Here is a 22,401-nt window from a genome sequence, read left to right as displayed (position 1 = left end):
AGATGACAGGGAGCGGACAGACGTGCAGACTGGGTGGCCACAGAGCATCTGGAGCCCCAGGCCACGGAGAGCCCACACCTCAGACAGGATGAGACAGGACAGGGCAGGCTGGGCAGGGCGGGGGTGGGGGGCACACGACGGAGGACGGCGCTGCTCAAAATGCTGAGCAGCAGTCGATGGGCCTCGCCTGGGAGGCTCTGCAGGGCCCCCTCCCCGGGACACCTGGGCTACGGCAGGGAAGAATCACGGCCTAGACTGATCCAAGGTCTGGAGACCGTTTTCTGTTCCGCTTTTCAATACCAGCTCCCCGGGCCACCAGGAAATGAAGTGCTTGGATCTACGGGGTCCAGGCCGGCTGAGCACCCCATCCCTCCAGTCAGTCACCACCAAGGCCCCAGTGCGAATCCACCTGGTGAGGGAGCAGCTGCGAGTGCTCCGATCACCATGCCTGCCGCTCCTCCTCCCACCCTGGGCTCCACCTCATCACCCACCTTGGCTATGGTTCTGAGAAGGCTCAAAGTCTGAATCAGAGCTGGAGTCAGAGCTGGAGCTCGAGTTGGATGGGCTCGACTGAGCAGACTTCCCCCGGACGGCAGTGGCAGGGACAGGAGAAAAAACAGTCATCTTTCAGTTTCAGGGCAGAGAGGAGGCAGTGGGACGCTGACAACACTTCCCTCAGGTACCCACCATGCCAGCCTTTTCAAGACCCTGCTGGAAGCCAGCATCCACCACCCAGCCCCAGGCCACCTCTGGCTTGCACCAGGGTGCCCTCCCTGAGTAACCGAGGGGCCTGCACGTCCCACAGTGACGGGCTGTGGACGCTGGCCGCCTCCCAGGACCAGGCACTAGCTGGGGTCGCGGGTAGGGCTGGGAAAGCTGCTGAGAAGCCTGGCTTCTCCTTCTGACCCCTACCACTGCCCAGGGGCCCGCCTGGCTGTTGTTGCCAGCAATGCAGGAGCTGAGGGGAGCGTGTATCCATGCGGGAAGACAGCTGGGGCCTGGCCGTGCTTTTGCTGCCGTGGGCACCCGATCCGGTCACCAGGGGCAACGAACACGAAGCACGGTGAGGTGGACACCAGGACTGTGGTGCGTGTGCTCCTGTGGCCGCGCCTCCTCGCCACCCAGGGCAGACACCACACGGCGCAGGGACACACGGCGAGGCTGGGCTGGGCACCAAGCAAACCGCTCCCCTTGGGGACCTAAGGGCGTTTAGCCCCTCCTGCTGTTAAGAGCAGAGGGAAGGGGACAGGAGCCAGTCAGCCAGTCTCTCAGGCTCGGGCTGCCGCCAGAAGAGCAGAGCAGGGCAGCCTCAGGTGTGAGCAGGCTGCTTGGGGGTGTGGGAGGCTCTTTCCTCGGTTCACCAGTCCACCGCAGTCTCTGAGGGCACCGGTCACAGCCGCTCCTCACCCACCTTCCTAGTGGCACGCAGAGCTCCCTGGGGAGCCTGCCCTGAAGAGGCAGCCATCCAGCTCCTCATGGGCCCTGTGCACTCTGATGGAGGCCCTCAGAGGCAGCACGCAGCGCAGCTGGGCTCCCTAGCACGCGAGCTAAGCTCCAGATCATCCGGGTCTCCTGGTGCTCTTGCACGTAACCCCAGTATGTACTTGGGGGTGGGAAGGAGGGAACAAATGATGAGTTAGAGCTAGCTGGCTGCTCCCAGGGCCCAGTGGTCATCTTAGCTTTCTCACAGCTGCCTCAGTTTCCTCTTATGTGAAGGAGCTGCCTGTGGGTTCCAGCCTCCAGCACGCAGAGGCCATGTGATGCTCCCCTGGCCTCTGGGGCTGAGTGTGCATAGCACGGCCGGGTGGGTGGCAGCGGCACCCTTCCCACAGGTCCATGCATGCACTCACTCCCAGGGGTGAGGCAGGAGGCTGGAAGGGGAGCCCTGTGGGCTGCATGGGGTGGGGCGACAGGGATGATGGCCTTGGCAGAGGACGACAGCCACAGGCGCTCTGCACCCCACTTGCCTGTTTCCTGAGCACATCCAAGGGGAAGGAGGTGGGGGAATGGAACCAAGAGAGCGCTTCAGCCAGAAATTCTGGAGGCAGCGCAATCAGAAGCCATGGGAGCAAGCACCCCGGGCCCATCACAGGCCCTTGGGCAGACAGGACAAGGTGGCTCAAGAACTCCAAGGGCCACGGGGCCAGGGATTTAGCTCAGTGATTCTGTCGCCTGCTTTGTAAGCTCAAGGTCCTGTGTTCAATCCTGGTACCAAAGAACTCCAAGGGCCAAAGACACAAGCAGCTGCTAGAGACACTAGGAAAGCTGGGCCTGGGACTCGGACCAGAGGCTGCCTGTGGCCTCTGAATGCACGAGCTGAACACTAGCAGCTGAGGAGGCGGTGATGTCAAGTGCACAGAGCTGCCAGCTTTCTAGTGGTGAGGCCATGTGTGGCCTCAGGCAAGGATCCCCCAAGGGTCAGGAGAGGCCAGGAGACAATACTGCATCCTCGGCTACAGGGATAGGGACTCTGCTGAGGCCCATGGCAGGAAAAATCAGAGACAGCTTGGCCTTGCTCTGGTGGCCAGGGGCTCACAGCACTGGGCAGCCGCTCGCGGCAGAGCTGCTCCTTGTAGCCAGGCAGTGAGCCCAGACCTCTGGGAACGATGCCTCTTGGGGACATAGTGCCCACTAGCCACAGGGGTGGAACCCAGCCCCATTCAGAACTACGGTGCGCCACATGGAAGGGAGCAACCACGGGACATTAGCGCTCCCTGACGGCAGCACAGAATTGAAGACAGAGTCGGAAGGCAGGGCCTGGGGCACCAGCCCTCACCACTTTCCAACATGACACATGCTGGCCTTGGATGCAGAACCCTCCCTCGCCTGGCGATGTCCAGTCATGGGACCAAAGCCAACAACACTTGTCCAAACCAAAGGCTGGCACAGACAGGTGGCGACAGGCAGCTGCCCAGAGATACAGCCAAGGAGTACTGGCAGGCGTCACCGTGTCCTCAGGGTCCCTGGCTGAGAAATGCCCTGGGCTGGGCCTACAGGCACATGGCTACCTCCAGAAGGTGCTGCCACCTCTACAGAGGGCCTCTGAAGTCCTGTGCACACAAAACCCATAGCTTCATCTCTGGGAACCACTTCAAAGTGGAGATCCACAAGGTGGCCCTGGTGACAAAGTCCCATCCCGGGGGGTGAGAGAGGCCGCAGGCCAGCCTGTGTGTTCTTTCACTGGAGCACTGCTACTCTGAACGCCAGGTGCCAGCAGGGTGCTCAGAGGCGGCCTCAAAGGAGGTCCAGCTCCGCAGCCGTGGGCCGGGCGGTGGTCGTTCACTCAAGTCACCCGACAGCAGACTCCTGGGAGCCGTGGACACACTGTTGCTGGTAGGTGGGAGGGAACTGGGGGTGGATTCGTCACCACCATTAAACATCAGAATGGCACAGCGGGACAAAGGCGCACAGGTGTACCAGTTGGCAGAGCGTGAATTCCTCACTGGACCGCCAATGCAGTGGCCAGGAAGGGCACTACCTCGAGACATATTTGCCTGCCTGACCCCAAAGCAGCTGCTGGGACTCAGCCCAAGCAGGGGGCAGAAGACACCGGCCAAGATACACTAACTGGTCCACGCTGGGGTCGTTCTCAGGAGACGGGCCCAGTCACCCCGACAGAAGGGGAAACAGGTTCCGTGAGGTATGCAAATTTGGCCAGGGTGACAGAGCCCGGGCTGTGGGGTCCCACCCACCTGTTGCAGCTGTGCCTGCCCTGCCTGTTGGTCAAGGATGAGGAAGGAGAACAGTGCTCTCACCTCGGACTTGAAGGAGGCCTCATCCTCTGAGTTGGAGCCCTCCACCTCCAGGGCCTTCCGGGCTTCTCTGGGCTCGCTCTCCGCTTTTCCCTTCTCCACTCGGGGGCCGCTTTTGTCTTTGGCCGGCTTCTTGTCCGGGAAGGAGGAAGACGAGGTGCGAGGAGAGGTGCCAGGGGCACTGCGGGACCCCTTCGAGCTGCTCTTCTTCTGCTTCTTGGCGCTGGGCTTTGGCGAGTCCGCGGGAGCTGGCCGCTTGCTGGAAGCCTTGGGCAGGGCCGGGGGCTGGGGCGCCCCCTTGGGGGACATGCCTTCCAGCTTGGTCTCCTTCAGGGCCATCTTGGGCTCCTTGAACGCGGCCTTGGGCGGCGGGGCCTTCTCCTCCTTGGGCAGCCGGCCCTCACCCAGCTTGCGAGTGGCGTCCTTGGAGCTCTTGGCCTGTTCACGCTCCAGCTCCTTGGAGGAGCTCTTGCTCTCCGAGTCCTTGCGGGGCCGCTCGCGATGCTCCTTGGTCACCTTGTGGGGCTTGGAGGCCTTGCTGCTCTCCTTGTTGGCGTCCTGCAACAGATGCCAAAAGCAGGGGTCCCAGAGAGACATGGTCAGCCGGCATCATGAACCACCTGGCTCTGCCACCCCTTGGCCCCAACCAAGTGAGAGCCACCTGAAAGAGACTCAGCTAGAGAAAATCATCTGGAAGCAAGAAAGTGAGACAGCAGGTCAGAATGTTCAGTGGAGCTGACCCCTCACACTACAGGAAGGGTCAGCAGGTCCTGGTGACTGCAGGCTAAGATCCTGAGGGCTTCAAGAGCACATGCAAGAAGGGCCCTGTTGCCAGCGAGCCCATGCCTGCAGCTGCTTGCAGCCTAGGAGGTGGGGGGCCCCAGCGACCCTGCCCCCTCGGCCCGTCTCCTGTAGGTCTCCTAGCTCTGGCTGCCCAGCTGTTCACCGGATCCAGGCAATGAGCATTTACTGAGGGCCTGCTGGTCACAGGTTCTGCACAGAGCACACAGCTGCCAGGCCTTGGGAGCGGAACCTGCATGCGCAGCTTTCTCGAGAGCCACTCCTGCTCACGTAGAGGGTTTGGGTGGAGCCTGCACTCAGGCGCATCAGCCAGGCCGTGACACTGGCTCTACCACCTGCATCTGTGAGCCCTCTGACCCGAGGAGCAAGAGAACACACACCTCCCAGGCTGAGGACGCGGCCTGGCAGGCGGAAGCAGTGTCAGTGGGGGCAGCACCACGCAGCCTGCCTGAGCTCTGCCCTCTGGCCCTCACCACATGGCTGGCACTCTCTGAGGCAGGAGCCCTGTCCCCTCTAGTGTCACCCGACATGCTCCAGGGGCCTGCACAGGGATTCTGTCCACAGCTTCCCAGCAGCCTTGCAGCCCTGCAGGTGCAGTGACCAACAGCACTGGGTGGGTTCCCGCAAGCCAGCTAGGAATGTCACGGAGGACGGAGGCGACACGCTGAGCGGACAGAACAGCTAGGTCCACCCTCGGCGGCAGGAAGGGCCTCTGCTACCTGCTCTCGGGGCCACCTGAGGGACACACACAGCCCCCGTCACACCTCTGATCTGTATAGTCTGCCATCAACTTGGAAACTCACAGCCCATGTTGGGGGGAAGGGGTAGGGGCCAGTTTCCCTGGAGACAGGCAGGAGTGGGTAGCGGTGCACATGCTGAAGCCACCACAGCTTGCCTGGACACAGCACGAGCCCGAGAGTGACACTCCAAGGCTCTCTCTGGAAGGGGGCTCCACTCCCTGCGAGCTGTGAGGGAGGCAAGAAGCAGAAGAGGCTGATCGTGACCTCCACATCACAGCCTCAGGGACAGGCGGAGGGCAAACCCCAAGGACACGCACTAGCACCTGCCTGCCTGGCAGGGAGAAGCCTTCCCAGGGGTGCATGAAGCCTCCCTCAGGCTCTCTGAAATTCCTGCTGGGTTTATGAAGAGCTGACGATACAGGTGAGGGTCTCGAGTCCTGTTCTCAAAGCCATCTACAGCCACAAAATGGTTAAGTACCAAGTTTTAGGAAAACTACTCAGACCAGCAGTCTGATGTTGACAGGTCAATGGGGGAGGCCCAGCAGCTTCAGGTGAGCAGGCCCAAGGTTGGGCTCTCCAAGCAGGGCCACCAGGCCTGTCCCACGGGCACCTGTGGGGCGGCTCACTCCTGCCCACTGCTACCTCAGGCCTGGCAGAGCCACCAGAGACTGACCCACACACGCCGTAACCGCCGGACTCCGCCTCGGTGACCCAGCCTACAGATTCGCATGGGTCAGGCCGCAGGACCCCACTCTGCCAAGCAGCTGACGGCCACTCAGGCTCCCAGGCCCAGGCAGCGAAGGACCACCATGGAAGCAAAGAGCCAAGGCCCCAGAAGAGGGAGAAGCTGCTCACAGACGTGCTCACAGGACGGCTCAGAGAGGCCAGCAGCGTACACGGGGTACCTGTGCAACAAGGCTGGAGCTTCCCAGAAAGGCAGCACCGTAAAAGAGCCGGAGGGAACCCACGCAGCTGCGTCCTAAGAGGGTCCCTGAGAGGCAGAGCAGGGCAGAGGTGCTGCCTACAGCCCCTGGGCCCAGCAGATACCACTGAGCCGTGGCTCTCGGCCCGGCGGCTGGCAAGACATGAAGCCTCCAGAGATGCAGCCCTGTGGGTCAGGGGCCTTGCCACCTAGAAGGTGTTTCCTCACGGGCTTCAGATAATCCTGGGAACCCAGCCGTAAGAAATAGCAGCCCGCTCCCTTCCTGTCTTGCACAGACTTCCAAAGAACTGTGCGTGGCTGGGTAAAGAGGCTAAGATCCCTGGCAAGGACTGGCTTGTTCTTTAACGCCACAAGACCCCCCCAGAGGCTGGTGCGGGAAGACCCCAGAGCCACAATCAGGCTCTAAGATAACGAGGCACCGGAGGATTTCCAAGATCTACTGGCCTCTGGAAGGAGCCAGAATGACCCTGGGCCTTAGGCTCCTCCAGCGCAGTTCACAGAAAGAGTAAGGTGGCCCAGGTGCCCAAGCTCACGACACCCCACAGGAAGTGAGCAAGAAGAACGCAGAGGTGCGAAGAGGTCAGATGTGGGGGTCAGTCACAGGATGATCAGTAGCGGCCCTGAGACCATGCAGCACTGAGCCAAGCACATGGCCACAGAGGGATGGGTCGCTGGCTCATGGGCACGGCGCTGCTCTCAGAGCTTTCTAGTCTCGCAGCTACTCCGGGAGGGTCGGCAAGAGAAGTGCCAGTCAGAAAGGCCAAGTGCCACCTGCACAAGGTCGAGACGGGGCCTGAACACGTGCCTTCATCAGTGGAAGTCAGCTGCACCTCCCGTGCCACGTGCCACTCCTGCGAGTCGTCCGCCAGGGCGAAGCGGGGGACAGCGGGCGGGAGACAGAGAGGGCAGCTGCAGCTGCGATAGAAGCACTATCGGGCACGGCCTCAGGGCTGGGCGTCCAAGGCAGGGGGAGAGAGAGCTGGGAGGACCTCAGCCTCAAGAGAGCAGAGGAGGAGCCTGCAATCACACGCCCTACACTCCTCGATCCTGGAGAAGAGAGAGAGAGCAGAAAGGTGGGGCAGAGGGCTCAAGAAGCAAGATGCCAAAGGAGCAGGGCCAGATGGCAGCGCCAGCTCGGCAGAGGGGCCCTGCGCACCCACTCGGAGACTGGGCCTTCCACCTCACTAACCTTGGAGCCGTGGGACGGTTTGGTCTTCTTGGGGTCAGAGAAGGCAGAGAGTGGAATTGTGGGTAACATGGGGTAGTCGGGACTGGGCCTGGACACCGTTTCTGCTCCTTCGGGCATTACCATGACCTAGTGATAAAGAAGAGACAGACGTTATCAACGGGCAAGGGGCAGCTGCACCCCAAGGCCGTGGAGCTTGCTTCTTGCAGCAGGGGAGAAGGGGAGCCTGAGTTCCGCCTTCCCAAAAGAATCACAGGTATTTTCTGTGGGGGGAGTGGGTGCTGAGTGAGGAACGCAAGGAGGAGCCCAGGCTCCCAGGATGGCTAGGCCCAGGGGGACCTCCAGGACAGGTCAGGCCTAGCAGAGACAGCACCGGACCAAGAAGACTTGAGCAGCGTGCAGGCAGAGAAGCGTAAGAAGGCAGCTGAGACCCCAGGCTGAGCTCTGTGTGAGGCTTAGAGAACTTGGGCAGAGCTGGGAAGGCAGGAGCCGGCTGGACCCCAAAGGCCGGCTGTGTGGGAGAGCAAGCAGCTTCCGAGGGCTTGATGGATGCAGCTTTGGTGGGTCCCACGGTGCTGGGCACAGCCTCCCTCCCTCCACTTGCAGGCAGCTGAAGCTGACTCAAACACAGTGCGAGCATAAGGCTGAGCAAGATGGGACCAAGACCAAGACTCCAGCAGAAGACCCGCCACGGTGACAGGAGCTACTCACAGGTGTCCCTGCCTAAGCCACCTCAAAGGCCTGGAGAGGCACCAGCTCACGGCGGAAGGCTGGCTCCTGCTCTGCTAGACGGCTACAGATGAGCAAGGGCCAGGTCCTTCTAGGAAACACCTTCCCAGGCACAACAGGTGCTCCAAACACCCACACTGTGAACTCGGCAATGGGGCGGCTGATCAGACACCTTCCAGATGGCCACGAGATAGGACAAAACAATGAAAGCCACAACAACAAAAGACTCCAACTTGGAAGCAGCAGCAGCAGCCCTGGTAACCATGAGTACCTGGGCTTTGTCACCAAGTCAACCCTTTCATCTGAGGCCGCTGACGGTCACAGGGCAATAAGCCTGGGGCTGTCCTGGCTGCCAGGGGCCAATAGAGCCTGTCCGTCCACAACCTGAGGCATCCACCGAGGACGCACCCACCCCAGCCAAAACCGTGAGGCCCTCCTGCCTCAGGGCTGGCGACGCCCTCTGCACTCACCACTTCCTCCCTGTGTGACCTCACCCTGCTCATCAAGTCCCCTGACCTGAGCGGCCCCTCAGGACCAGCATCTCACCTTGACAGGGTGCTCAGAGCCAGGGGAAAGGAGGAGCAGTCAGCTCCCCTGCTCCCTCTGCAGATGCTGTTGCGAGGCCCTTGGCAGAGGACAAGAAACAGCTGTGGGGCTGCAGGCCTAGCTCTGTTGGCTGGGACGGAAGGAAACCCGCTCTCGACTGGGCTCCACGACTCCAAACACAGTGAAGGGAACAGATCGCAGCTCTCGGGGACTTACAGCTCGGCTCCTTGCTTTGGCTCCTGCAGCACGACAGCCACACGGTGGGGCTGGGGTCATGTGCTGTCCCTGGGATGCCTGGAGCTCTGTGACAGCCAGCACACAGACTGGATGCTCAGTCCCTGGAGCTGTTCAGGGACCAGGCTGGTCCTCGGCTGGAGTGCACTGCTCTGCTGTCAGCCTAGGATACCCAGGGAGCCCCTGACTGCCAGCCAGCTTCTCAGGCAGCTGTGGCCAAGGAAGAGCCCAGCAGGCGCCTCTGGCCGGGACCTGCACACTGACCTGTCTGGCCTCCCTGCCCGGTTTTACGTGTTTAGATGATGCCCTTGGAGGCCTGTTTCCTCCACGTATAGGAGCAGGGAAGACGCCTCCTGTGGGGAGCTGAGAGGCTCAGAGAGTTCGGAGGGCGCCAGCAGCTTCCACATAAGTGTGACGCTGGGGACGCCCACAAACACCGTGTAACGAACACTATGGGAGACAGCGGGCCGCAAACACGAGGTGGGAGCAGGGCTGCAGCCAGAAGCAGCTCTGGTTGGCAGAACCATGAGCCATGGGTGGCACCTCTGTCAGGCCACGCAGGACCCAGCCCCTCGCAGACTTTCTCCAGGAATGCACTGGCTCCTCAGACCCGGACGTGTGAGTGACGGGAAGAGCTGTGCCCCAGCCCCACACGTGCACACACACCTCACGTACACCTCAAAGACCCACCACACACCACGGCTCACATATGCCTCACACATGTACCCCAAACACGTCACCCCCGACACACACTTCCCACAACACTCGCTGCACATCACACATGTACCCCATGTACCCACACCCACACCCCAACACGCTCCCCAAAACACACCCCCGATGTACTCCAGACACCACACCTACCCCACACCCAACACAAACAGTGTGTACCACACACCCCCCGCTCCCCATACCCCCTAAGGCCCCGGCCACACGTGCCTGGCACCCAGGCATGCTGGGTGACCTCAGCCTGCACCACCTCCTCCACGTTGTGCCCACAGGGCTCCACTGAGAGCACCACACACCACATGGGCTGCCCACCGAGTGGCTCTTGAGGTCAGATGTGGCAGGTGGTGTGTGCCAGGCACCGGGGCTCCTCGATGGCTGGAGACAGCAGCAGCCCTGCCCTGGCTGGGCACACGGGCAGCCCAGTCTCATGTGGAAGATGTCAATTACCCATGGTTGCTGGGGAAATGGTACAACAGGCGGCAATGGCAGCCACCCCACTGTGAAGGCTGGGGAGCCCTGCGGGCACACTCACCCCGCCAGCCATGAGCAGCTTGTAGCGGAACTCAGTGGTGGGGTTGTTGAAGGTGAGCTTCTCACAGCGCAGGTGGTTCACGGGTGGGTTGCCCTCCAGGTTCAGGAACAGGTCGTAGGTGAAGCAAACCTTCCTCGGCTCCTCCTAAAGCAAAGGAAACAGGGAAGACCATGTCAGCATGGGTGGGACAGGGACAGCAGGGATGACACGGATCGCCCCCTCCGAGCCCTCTCACCTGCCCCCGGGTCCATGCTTCTTCTCCTCCTTTCTGTCATTCAAAATGAACTATCACTTAGAGCAGACTGGGCAAAGCAGCCCCCCCAGGAAAACCGAAATCACTGACGACAGCTTCAGTCTTGTAGCTAGCCTGGCGCCCACGTCCTCCTCCAGCCCTCCGCACAGTGGACAAATGGGGAATCCGAGGCTCAGAGAAACACAGCCCTGGGGAGCAGGGCAGAGCCCTAATCTCAACACCTTGACTCCCTGCCTCCGCCCAGCCAGCGTGAGACCGAGGCTACCAGGCGGGCCAGGTCTGCCCACATTTATGGACAACTGGGGTCTGGCCAGGGCACGGAGAGAATTCAACAGGGACAGCAGTCTCTTCAACCAGTGCTGCTGGGACAACCGGACAGTCACGTGCAAAAGAATGAAACGGGATCCCTACCTCACACCACATGCATCCAATAACTCAAACTGGACCAGTGACCTAAATGGAAGAGCCGAAGTTACAAAACTCTCCAGAGAAAGCCAGGGTCTTGTGACCTGGGATTAGTCAAATTTTCTTATATGAGATACCAAACGCACAGACAGCAGAAGAAAAGCTAAACAATTTGAACTGCATCAAAATTACAAACCTGTAAAGATACTTATCAAGAGAATAGAAAAGATAACCCACAGGATGGGAGAACATATCTGCAAATCATTAATCTTATGATACATACTACATAAAAAATATTCTTACACCTCAAACAGTACAAAGACAACACATTAAAACACAGGTGAAGGGCTTGAGTACGTATTTCCCCAAAGGTGTACAGGTGGCCGGGAAGCACACAAAACCTAGTCCAACATCGCCAGTGTGGCACTGTGCAGCAGAATGCACAAAACCCAGTTCATACCCACTGGGGCAGCTAAAATCTACACACACACCCACATGGCTGTGTCTAGACGTCACCTCAAAGCCTCGTGCGGTCATAGGTGGGGCTTTTTCCTGAGTGGCTGGATCTACAGTGTGACACTGGGATTAAGGGTGTGTGGTCACCACATTAGTTCACTGACTGGTTTGGCGTAGTTCTAGAGTGAGTGCCACCTGCCCTAAGGACAAGTAGCCTAGATGAGATCATAAGGGACAGGAAAAAAGTGCTCTGTCACTTGTCACTTGCTGCTTGCTGCCTTCTGCCTACCTGCTCTGTGATGCTCTCGATGCCCCCCTGCCATGCCCTTCCATCTTGAAGCCAGCTAACTATGGCCTGAATCTTCGACAAAATGTGCGCTAAATAAATCCTTCTTCCTTTAACTTTAGGTGTTAAGTATTTTGTCTCAGAAATGAGAAGAGTAACTGACACACACACACACACACACACACACACGTGCACACGCGCTGGAACCCTTGTGCACTGCTGGGGGAGTGAGTGCAGCACGGGGCAGCCCCCCTACAAAACTATCTGGCAGGTCCTCCACGTGCCACACGGAGTCACCACACGACCCAGGTGGAGAAAGCTGAAAACCTGTTCACACAAATCTTGGCCGGCCATGCCCACAGCAGGATTACTTACAATATTGCCAACTGGGAACAACCCAGTGGCCATGCAAAAGGCAGGAGGGACAAAGTGTGGTCCAGCCACCACCAGAATATCCCTTGGCCTTAAACAGGGACTGGGCACCAACTCACAGGGCAGTGGTGGCCCTTGGGAACACTGTGCTCAGAAGCCAGACACAGATGGACACACACCTCACAGCCCTACTCATACCTAACGTCCAGAGACAGATGGTGGATTCATGGGGGCCAGGGGGTCAGGAGGCATGCGGGAGTGGCTGCTCATGGGGATCAGATGTTTCTGGGGGAGTGGTGATGGGAACTATTCTGGAATCAAAAAAAAAAGGGGGGGGTGAGGGCTGGGTAGTGCACCGGCCCGCCATGTGTGAGATCCTGGGTCCTAGCCCCAGCACCATATGAAAACAAGAGTAAAAGTAAGAAAAGGGTGAATCTTATTGTGTATAAATACATCCGAGTCTAGTGCAGTGTGATATTCTAGGAGAAGAGACCAGGGGCAGTGGCGTGGGAGAATGCTATGCCCAGGAACTCAAAAGTGCCACCCACCTGCTCAGGCCGGGTGCAGTGACAGCCCTGCTGTCTCAGCCTTTCCATCTGCCCTTCTTGGGCAGGCTGAGCTCCTGGCTTCTGCACATTGAGCCCTGGTGGGACTGGGTGGGGGCAGAGCAGGCCCAGATGCCCAGGATGGGTGGGTGGGTGGTGACGCTGTGGACACGCCAGCTCCGCAAGCTCCGGGGACGGCGATATGTGGGAGGGGGAGCTCAGGGAGGACCACACTGTGACGGTGTCTCCAGCGGCAGTGAGTCCCTCAAGGGTGGGCAGGCGAATGGGCCTCACCAAGCAATGCCCACCAGCGAGGCTTCTACTTGAGCCCAGGGCGAGATCGAGACGGGTGTACACCTTAACTGGAAAATCTCCCCCTCATCCCAGGTGGCTGTGGTCTCTCTTGGGTAAGGGGACAGGCAAAGCAGGGCTTTCCTGCCCAAATCACCAATCCCAAGGAAGATCTTCCGTCCATCCATCTCCCCCGCTGCCAAACAGTGACCGAGGCCAGAGGCAGGAGGCCTTCCAACCTCTTGTTCCCATGGCCAGCCTCACACACCTGCTACAGACAGTGGCGCGTCCCTCCGCGACCCCGACATAGCCCACTCCTTCCTTCTCCACACCCCATCCCCAGGGGTGCATGACCCACACTCCCCCACAGGAACTGACAGGGCAGAAAGGGGTGGGCATCTCGAGCAGGCTCCTGGGAGGCTGTGACAGGATGGGGGAGGAACGGAGTCAGTCAGGTCACACAGGGCAAGGCAGGTGGGGGACAGTCACAGCCTGCAGAGCCCTCACCTAGGACACTGTAAGTCCTGCGCAGCTGGGGCTGAGAGGAGGGGAGGGAGCACAGCAGGTGCCCAGGAAGGAACAGGGCCGTACCACAGAGAGTGCGTGAGCAGTGCTGCAGTCCATTCTCTCTTGGCAGCTGCTGGAGTCTTGGCAGCGGATGGAGCACGGGTGGGGACTCAGCCAGCACACGTCCTGCCTTCCCTCAGAAACCACACAGCCAGGTCAACACATGCAGAGGGCAGGGAGGGGACCCAAGGGCGGGTCCAGGGAAGGCATGGGGGTCAGGGAGGTCACAGATGTGCAGCCCTACAGCTTGTGACCAGTACACAGACCACCCGCGCAGCCGATGTGATAGACACAGGACTTGTCCTCCAGGGAGCCCAGTGCCTGAGCTCGGTACCAGCCAACAGGGACACAGGTCAATGCAGGGCGTTGAATGCCTTGGGGGCAGAGGCCGCAAACCCAGACAGCACATCTGCAGGATGAGGGACAGGGTTTCGTCAACAAAGGAGCTCCAAAGGGAAGGAAGGGGAAGACAGAGGGAAACCTATGATTAAAGACAGAAACCTAAGATCACAGTGTGGGGTCTCACGGAGGTCCTGACCCGAACAGAAAATACAAGACTTTAGACGCTGACTTATTGGGGATTATCAATCATAAACTAATGCTGCCCACTGTAAGGGCATCAGAGCAGGGCTTCAGGACGCCCACTGGACTGTGTACACCCCACAGGTTGGTGCTGTGCTCCTCATTCATCCCCAACACGCACCAGGGCTACAGCGCCAGTGGTGGCAACCAAGAGAGAGGAAGGGGACCTAACCCAAGGGACAGGCAGGGTGGACCCCACTGCCGCCGCCACGGGAGGTCAGAGCAGGACAGCGGGCCCCTTCCTGAGCACCTACTGTGTGCAGCGCTTCCCGGTGTCCCCACAGCAGATGAAAACATGGGAGAGCATAGTTGGGCAGACCCTGGCCCCCAGATCCCGAGAGGTCCAGGTACCCACACAGAGAGTTCTCTCCGCCACGTTCTTCATGGCTCCCTGGAGAGGGTGGAGTTGGACCCAGCATCTTGAGCTGACACTAGGCCAGGAGCACCCAGCAAACTGCCCAGGAACCTGGGCATGGTCTCTGCAGGCTGACAATGGCCCAAAGTACTCCTGGCCCAGAACTCGAACCCAGGCTCGGAACTCCCAGAAAGGTCACAACACAGCCTCTCAGAGGGGCCAACAAGTGCCAGCCCTCTGGGGCCAGTCCCAGCCCCCTCTCTAAGCAGTGGTGGTGCCTGCTGGACTCAACATTCTCAGACCAGGCCAGGGGCACCTGCCCACTCCCCAGGCCTTGGGCTACAAGCCAGCGTCACCCCACCCCAGCCGGCCAAGCAGCAGCCAAACTGGACAGACTGGTGCCGGTGCCAAAAACCACAGTGCGCATCCCGGCCTCACCCTGAGTCCAGGCCATGTCCCCAGGCATCTCCTAGGAAGCAAGTCTCAGAGGCCCAAGGGCGGGGCTATCGAGGCAAAGCCTGCGTCTATGGCTGGCTGATCATGCGCAAAGTCCCCGCTGCTGCCACCACCTCTGACATGACCCACAAAGCAGGATTCGGCCTGTGAGGACCTAACCCAGCTCACGGACCTCCGCCTGCCCACATGTGCCCTGTAAGAGCTTTACAAAGGCCTCACAAATCCAGCTGACCCAAGTGTAGCCCCAAGTCGAAGGGCCAGTGTGTAAAATCCTCTAAGGAAATGTAACCCCGGGGTCACTGCCAGCAACCTCCCCCCAGCATCTCAAAATTGTGGGGGGGGGGGCGCTGAAAGAGTTTAAGTTTGGTGGGATAGGTGTATGTACCAATTCCCAAGATGAGTAGTCACTGCAGACCACACACTAGTACAGATGAGGCTCGAGCGACGGCAACCAAGAGCAGTGAACTGACCTCATGCAAATTCTCACCGAAACAAAGCAAGAAACCACCACGGGGCTAGGGTGTAGCTCAGTAGTAGGACATGGTCTTGACGTGTGGGTTCCACCCCCAGACCCCAAATAAATGCACACACACAGGAAACTTTGATATGGCTGGATACACAACACTAAGGAATCAATCACTTGTTAATTTCTAGGCATGATGATTTTGTGGTTAGGTTTAAGAAGCCTGATCTCTTATAGACACATTCAGAAATATTTGTAGATGACAAGATACAATGGTTGAGACTTGAGTTCAAATGACCCTGGGGGTAGCAATGAGTCAAAACTGTGAGAGCTAGATATGGCAGTGTCTTGTTCTGTGCGCGCTCCTTACTTCTGTGTATAATTTTTAGTTTCCTATATTTAAAGAAAATTAAATGAGGCCGGGCGTAGTGGTGCAGAGCTATAATCCCAGCACTCGGGAGGCTGAGGCAGGAGGATCACGGCAAGTTCGAGGCCAGCCTGGGCTACATAGTGAGTCCAAGGCCAGCCTGAACTACATGGCGAGTCCCTGCCTCAAAAAAACAAAGAGTGTATTTGCTTGGCTCCACCTCCAGCCTTTCCATGGCCCAGGGTTTAATTCAGAGTCATCTGCATCCTACAAGCCTCTGCCTGGTGCAGGTGGGCAGCAGGAGCAGGCCAAGCCCCTCATGGAGCCCAGGCTAGGCTGGGAGCCCTCTGCCCAGTGCTCAGGGGTCCTCTTAAGCCACCGGGAACATGCCTGGCCCTCTGCTCTGCCGCAGGCTGCCACAGAGTCTGGTGTCACCGAGAGCAAGTCACTGTTCTCGCCACCCGGGTACTGAGGTCTGCAGAAGACACCCAGGGCCATAAGGGGCAAATGCTCCCGGTCATATATTCAAAGTCCAGGTCTGTGTCCTCAGGACTTGTCCCGCCTTTGAACCAAGTACTTGTGTGCCGGCTCTCAGGCTCCAGCCTCTGCTCACAGCAACTGTTACCACAGAAAGAGGGAAGAGCTGGACGTCCAGTGAGGAAGCAGGGGAAGAAATAGGGCAAAGAGGTCCAGGGAGCAAACACCACAGAAGCTCAAGTCTCACACCCAGGTGTGATCCGCCCAAACCAGCCCCAGAGGTGCTTCTGCAATGCCATGAGACATCATCATGACCCAGCTGTCCCTCAGTTCTTTAGTGCTGTGTGAAACAAGAATGGGCAGGAGGTGCTGGCTGGCGACATGGGGTGGCCAAGCAGGCATAAGGAGGACGAGGCAGGGCCGTGGCACAGGCTGTCCAGTGACGGTGAGGTTAGAGAGGTAGCGCGTCACACACGTAAGTGTCAGAAGCAGATGACTGTTGGTCATTGTCACTCCGAGGAAATGGCTCGAGACAGGATCTCAAGTCCTTGCAAACTACACTCATCACCTTTCTAATTAGAAAAAAAACTTCTTTAAAAAGTTTTAAGAATAACACTACATTGTGAGCTGAAAACTGGGCTTTGGGGTCCGATCTCCTGGGTGATAGCACCTCTGCCACTGACTTGCTGTGTGATCTGCACACAGCACCGTGCCTCTCTTGAGCCTCAGGGAGAGAAGGAAATCACTGGGGAAGAGAAAGGAAGACAACAGTACGCCTGCCTGACAGCTCCGCCGAGGGGCCTGGGAGGCCATCCCCAGGTGCACTCCACTCAGGACAGCCACTGCCTTTCCATGGGGGGTGGCAGCAACAACTCGCCCAGGACAGGGAGGAAGCGTCCGTCTGAACTGTGACCTCCACCACAGACCGTGTGCCCCCAGCAGGCATTTCTCCTGCTTTCCCACAATGTCCCCCTCAAAGCGGGAACACGGAACCCTCCTCCCATGCTGGTGCCAGACACAAGCGGGAAGACAACAGCCCTGGTGTCCTCAACGGATCCCAGCCCAGGAGTGGTCAGACACCACTGAGGGGCAGAAAGGCACACAGCCTAGCAAGGAGCTTGCCGTGGAAAAGTCTCGCTAAGGCTTCCATCAGCTTCTACATCAGGAACCCTCGCTGCCCAATGCCTCCCAGCCGGACACCAGAGCTGCAGGAAGCAGTCTGCAATACTCACACTTGCACACAGGAAATGTCGGGAAGCAGCCTGGGCCTGTACCTGTGGAGAAGCCCCAGGACGGCCCCGAGACTCATCGGCTGCCACAGGGCCAGGGCAAGTGGTCCCAACCTCGCTGTGTGCCTTCCTACAACAGCACAGGGTGGCTGTAAGACAGAGATACAAGAGATGCACAACCCAGGACACAGGCTGGGCAGATGTCCCCAAGCTGCCCCCAGGTGGCCAACGCTGGCCCAGCCAATGAAGGGCTCTGGAGTGCAGGTGTTTCCTCCTCTGCAGGCCAGAGGCATGAGGTGGTGAGGGTGGTGAGGGTGCGGGCCTGGGTAAGGGACCTGGGGAACTACGAAGTGCTCTGCTCTCCATGCCATCCTTTCTGCCCTCCCTGGGGGGCCCAGAGATAGGGGGGAGCCCTGCTTGGGGACAACCACTACACGGGCTGCACTGCCGTCGCCAAGGGCCTGGCTGGCCCACTTCTTACCCTAGGCAGCAATTTCTACACCCTTCGCACATCTCTCCAGGCGTCAGAGACCTCCTGCTGGAGGTCCTGATGCCTCCTTGGTCCTGACAGCGTGGCTGCTCAGCACACATCCATGTGGCTGCACCACGCGGCAGCCCCTGACCCTGCCTGTGTCTCCCACAGTGCCCCTCTGTCTGGCTCCCTGGCAACCCACCAACAAGTCCTTCTGCCAACTATCCCTGGCACAGCTCACTGGGCTCACAGAGGCACTGTCTACCCCCGAACCCTGCGGAACCCCAAGGGCCTGGGCCAGGCAGGGAAGAGCAAACAGCTACTGTGCTGGCCAATCTGGGGCAACAGAGGCTAAGGACACGGGAAACAGAAAAACCTGGGTCTACACTGACCTCCCTCAAACCAGCTCTGTCCCGCTTCAGCTTAAATTGAAGAGAAACATCACCTGTGAGCCACTTCCAATCCCAAGAGGGTGCGCAGGATCTGGTGGCCCTAGCATGTCCCCTGGCACATCAGCAGCCCTGCCTAAATGCCCGCTAGCTACCCAGAGCTCCCAGTTAGTCAGGATGTGTTGGGAAGATGCCTCCAAGGGTCTTGAGCCTCTGATGTGGTATTTAACTTACTTTTAAAATCCTCTCCACACAAAACTGTGTGAACTTCTGCAAAAATGTATTGGTGCCTGCCCTCTGCCTTCAGAAGCTGTGCGTGAGGAAAGCCAGGCAGAGCTGGCGAGGTCAGACCTCACCGTCCAGGGGCACCTTGATGGGACTGGCTACCAAGAGCTGCAGATGCCAAGATGAAGTTCCTCTCCACATCTCAACACTCGACTCTCTTGTTTTGTTTTTTGGTACCAGGGATCGAACTCAGGACCTTGCGCTTGCTAGGCAGGCGGCGGCACCACTGAGCTAATCCCCAGCAACACTGGACTCTCTTAAATCCCATCCCCCACAAACACGCAACTCACTGATGGGACAGCACACAGTGAGGGAGACTCGGCAGGCAGGGAAGGAGTCCGAAGTCAGGGTAGGGAAGCTACATCCACCGGGTCATGCTGTGGGCACAGCGCAGGACCAGTGACACCCATGGCAGTGCTCAGAGACAGACGTGGGCCTGTGCACGGTCACTCTGAGTAGACGGCCTCTGCATCTCAGGACTCTCACCTCTGGACCATGCCAAGTGCTCTGAGCCAGAAATGAGAGGCTGAGCGGAACTGGCTTTTGCCTGCCAAAGGGCACGTTAGATCTGAGGGGTTCCTGTAGACAATGAAGTCCAACCCTAGTCGCAGCTGAGGACTCAGAACAAAGCGAACCAACGCCCCAGCTTGCACAAGTGCACTGGGGTGACCACAGTGCAGTGAGGCGAATGGTGGGCTGGCTCGGAGGCAAAGCTGCAGGCCACAGAGGGGCAGGAAGGTGAGGGACTGAGGCTGAGCTTGGAGGGTAGCAGTGACTAGAGCACTCCCTCCACCCTGTCCTCCCAAAACTAAGCCACAGGCCTGTGGAGCCAAAACCTTGGGGGTCAGGACCCTCAGGTAGCCCTGGAGCCCCCACACAGACACCTAGGGCCTGAGGCCCTGACCTTGTCCTCCAGCCCAACTGGGCACACAGACTAGCACTTCTATCTGGAGGGTGCTGAGTTCTTCTGGCAAAGACTTGAGCTGGGCTGCTCTGTGATGCGATGTGCCTGATCTGCTATTGAGAGATGTGGGACAATGGCCTCACCAGGGACTCTGAAGCCGCCTCACAGAACTTAACCACCAACAGGAAGACGAACTGTTATGGTTAAATCTAAAATGTCCCAGGCTGGGGATTTACCTCAGTGGTGCAGTTGCCTGCCTCGCAAGCGCAAGGTCCTGAATTTGATCCCCAGTAATAGTAATAAAAATTTTTTAAAAAATGTCCCCCTCAACGCTCTCCTGTGCTCGGGGTGGGGCTGAGCGTGCACAGCGGACCTACTGTCAGAAGTTGAGAGACCAGGAGGTGACCCGGAAGGGTGCATCTCCTGCCCAGCTCCTCCCTGGGCTTGAGCTTCCTGGCCGCCATGAGGTGAGGAGCTCTCCTCCACGTGCCTCAGCCAGGCCATCCTGCCTGGGAGCCAGCTGGGCACTGACTGTGGCTGTCAAAATTAACCTCTCCTCCTTGAAGCTGTGGGTGTCATTTTGCCCAACAACAGGAAATGGACAGACATCGACCTAGACAGTACCGAGGGACCTGCCCGTCACATTAGTGCCAACGTAACTCATTCTGGGGAGCCCCAGGTGCACGGCCCGCCCTCCTCCTTCTGCACCCACCCTGTCTCCTAGGAGACTCTGCCAATCCCCTGGGGCACTCAGGCACCGGCTCTTCAACTTCCGAGAACTGAGCATCACTGTAATGCGGTCACCCGGTGGCTCTGCACGGCTCCCTCCACCATGGCAGGCCATGAGCTCCATGAGAAAGGGGGCCATGTCCTTTTGGGTCCTCACCAGGCCTGAAACTCTGTAGAAAAGTCAGCAGCACTCGAGCAAAGAGCAGTGGAAAAACACTTCCTTATAGATTGAGACTTTTTAAACCGCATGGCACACAGATCACAAGTTCGAGCCCAGTCTGGACAACCTAAGATTCTGTCAAAAATAAAAAGACCTGGGGATATACCTAAGTGCGAAGGTCCTGGGTTCAATCCCCAGTGTGTGTGTCGGGGGAGCAACCAACTCTTCACTCATGTAACACGGGTGAATTGAAGGCACATTTCACTAAGTGAGAGAAACCAGACATGAAGGGCTACATGTCATCTGATTCTATTTATATAGCAATCTGGACGAGGCAAAACCAAAGGGATGGAAAACAGATGAGGGGCTCCACAGGCTGCGTGCAGGGCAGGCTGACTTCAAAAGGATGGCGCGAGGGAGCGCAGGTCTGAGCTGCGCCGTGTGGATCAGCCCTGGTGGCTGTGTGACTGTGTGCCTGTCAAGCCCTGAGAGAATTTCACCAAGTACACACTGAGAAACAGTGACAGTGATGACCAGATGGAAGGGGAGGGAGGGGAGCCTCAATGCCATAGAACCTGATGAATGCAGCCATGCAAAGCCACACGGAGGAAGAAGAGGCAGGAAGGAGCTGCCCTGAGTCGCTCCGGATGCTGCACCTGGGCCAGATGCTGGGGCAAGGTGAAGACTGAGACAATGACCAGTCCTCAGAATGGCATTCTGGTGCGCTGGACAAGGAATCTGACGCTGACTTCCAGGTTTCCTGGGGTGCAACTGACACGTCGGCCCTCTCATAACAAGCAGGGTGATGTGCAACCGGGGTGGTGCGATGAACTCCATGCGGCTGGGGTGCCTTGGAATCTTAGCCAGGCACAGAATCAACAGGTGCACAGGAGGCTGTGTGTGTACACACAGCCCTGGGCTGTCATGGGAAGTCAGAGCACACTTAGCTCCCAAATCATGGCTCTGAAATCCCCTTCTCCAAGGAAAGGAGTCTCAGCCTCTGGAGCAAGGACTGACTCAGGTTGGGGCAGGACACTGCAGGGCCATGACGTGCAGACCCCAACCACCACACAAGGGGATGACAAGGCACAGGGGACACACAAAAGGCGCTACCACCGGCCGCAATGGCAGCAATTTGAGCAATAAATGGAAATGGGAGGGATGGATTACAATCCAAAGGAAAGATAAATACCTAGCTGGAAATCATCAGAGAAGGGAGACTGGAAAACCTGAAAATGCACTGAAGTTAAAAAGACACTCTTTAGCCAGGTGGGGTGGCTCACATCTCTAATCTCAGCACTCAGGAGGCTGAGGCAGCAGGATCGCCTCAAGCTCGAGGCCAGCCTGGGCTACACAGTGAGTTCAGGGCCAGCCTGAACTACAAAGGGAGACCTTGCCTCAAAAACAACCAAAAAAACACACTCAAACAACCACCAGGTAAAACAACAAATCACTAAGAAAGAAACATTATGCTGAGAATCTGAGCATGGTGGCACAGGCCTGTAATCCTGGCACTCAGGAAGACCAATCTGGGCTACACTGAGTTCAAAGACAGCCAACAACAAAAAATGAAAGGAAGAAAGGGAAGAAAGAAGGAAGCTGAGATAATAAAAACCAAACAATACATATACCAAATGTATGAGATACAGTATGACCCAGTGCTCATAGGGGAATTCATTGGCATAAACTCCTACAAAATTAAAATTAGGAACATGCCAGGCACAGTGGCACGTAAGTAATCCCAGCACTCTGGAAGGCTGAGGCAGGAGAATCCCAAGTTTGAACCTAGCCTGAAAGCTTAGTGACTCAGATCCTGTCTCAAAATAAAAAATGTAAAAAGGACTAGTATGTAGCTAAGTGAGAAGACCCTAGGTTCTATCCCTAATATTGATGAAAAAAAGAACAAGCTGGGAGTGGTGGCGTATGCCAGTAACTCCATCTTTTAGGGAAGGAGGCTGAGGCAGGGAAGGCAGCAAATCTGAAGCCAGCTAGGACCATATAACAAGACTGTCTCAAAATAAAATTATAAAAAGCTGGAGTACAGGCCGGGGATTTAGCTCAGTGGTTCTGTCACCTGCCTCTTAAGTGTAAGGTCCTGAGTTTGATCCCAGGTACCAAAAAAAAAAAAAAAAAAAAAAAAAAAAAAAGACTGAAATGAAAATCTGTGTT

At 57.9% G+C, this 22,401-nt stretch overlaps 1 protein-coding gene across 1 annotated transcript in view; it reads right to left on the bottom strand.

Moving 5' to 3' along the window:
• The window catches only part of Mllt1 (MLLT1 super elongation complex subunit), a 63,145-nt gene that overhangs the window by 5,685 nt on the left and 35,059 nt on the right, over positions 1–22,401 (bottom strand). Inside the window, exons 10-13 of the mRNA XM_010635068.1 lie at positions 10,190–10,333; positions 7,426–7,551; positions 3,756–4,310; positions 492–579 (exon numbers count right to left, since the gene is read on the bottom strand). Coding sequence (XP_010633370.1) covers positions 492–579; positions 3,756–4,310; positions 7,426–7,551; positions 10,190–10,333 — 913 coding nt within the window. The remainder of the gene's footprint in view (positions 1–491; positions 580–3,755; positions 4,311–7,425; positions 7,552–10,189; positions 10,334–22,401) is intronic.

Source organism: Fukomys damarensis, unplaced genomic scaffold (genome assembly GCF_012274545.1).
Source record: "Fukomys damarensis isolate Sample0158 unplaced genomic scaffold, DMR_v1.0_HiC HiC_scaffold_37, whole genome shotgun sequence".
NCBI classification, from domain to species: domain Eukaryota; kingdom Metazoa; phylum Chordata; class Mammalia; order Rodentia; family Bathyergidae; genus Fukomys; species Fukomys damarensis.
This window is presented reverse-complemented; position numbering and strand designations above follow the sequence as displayed.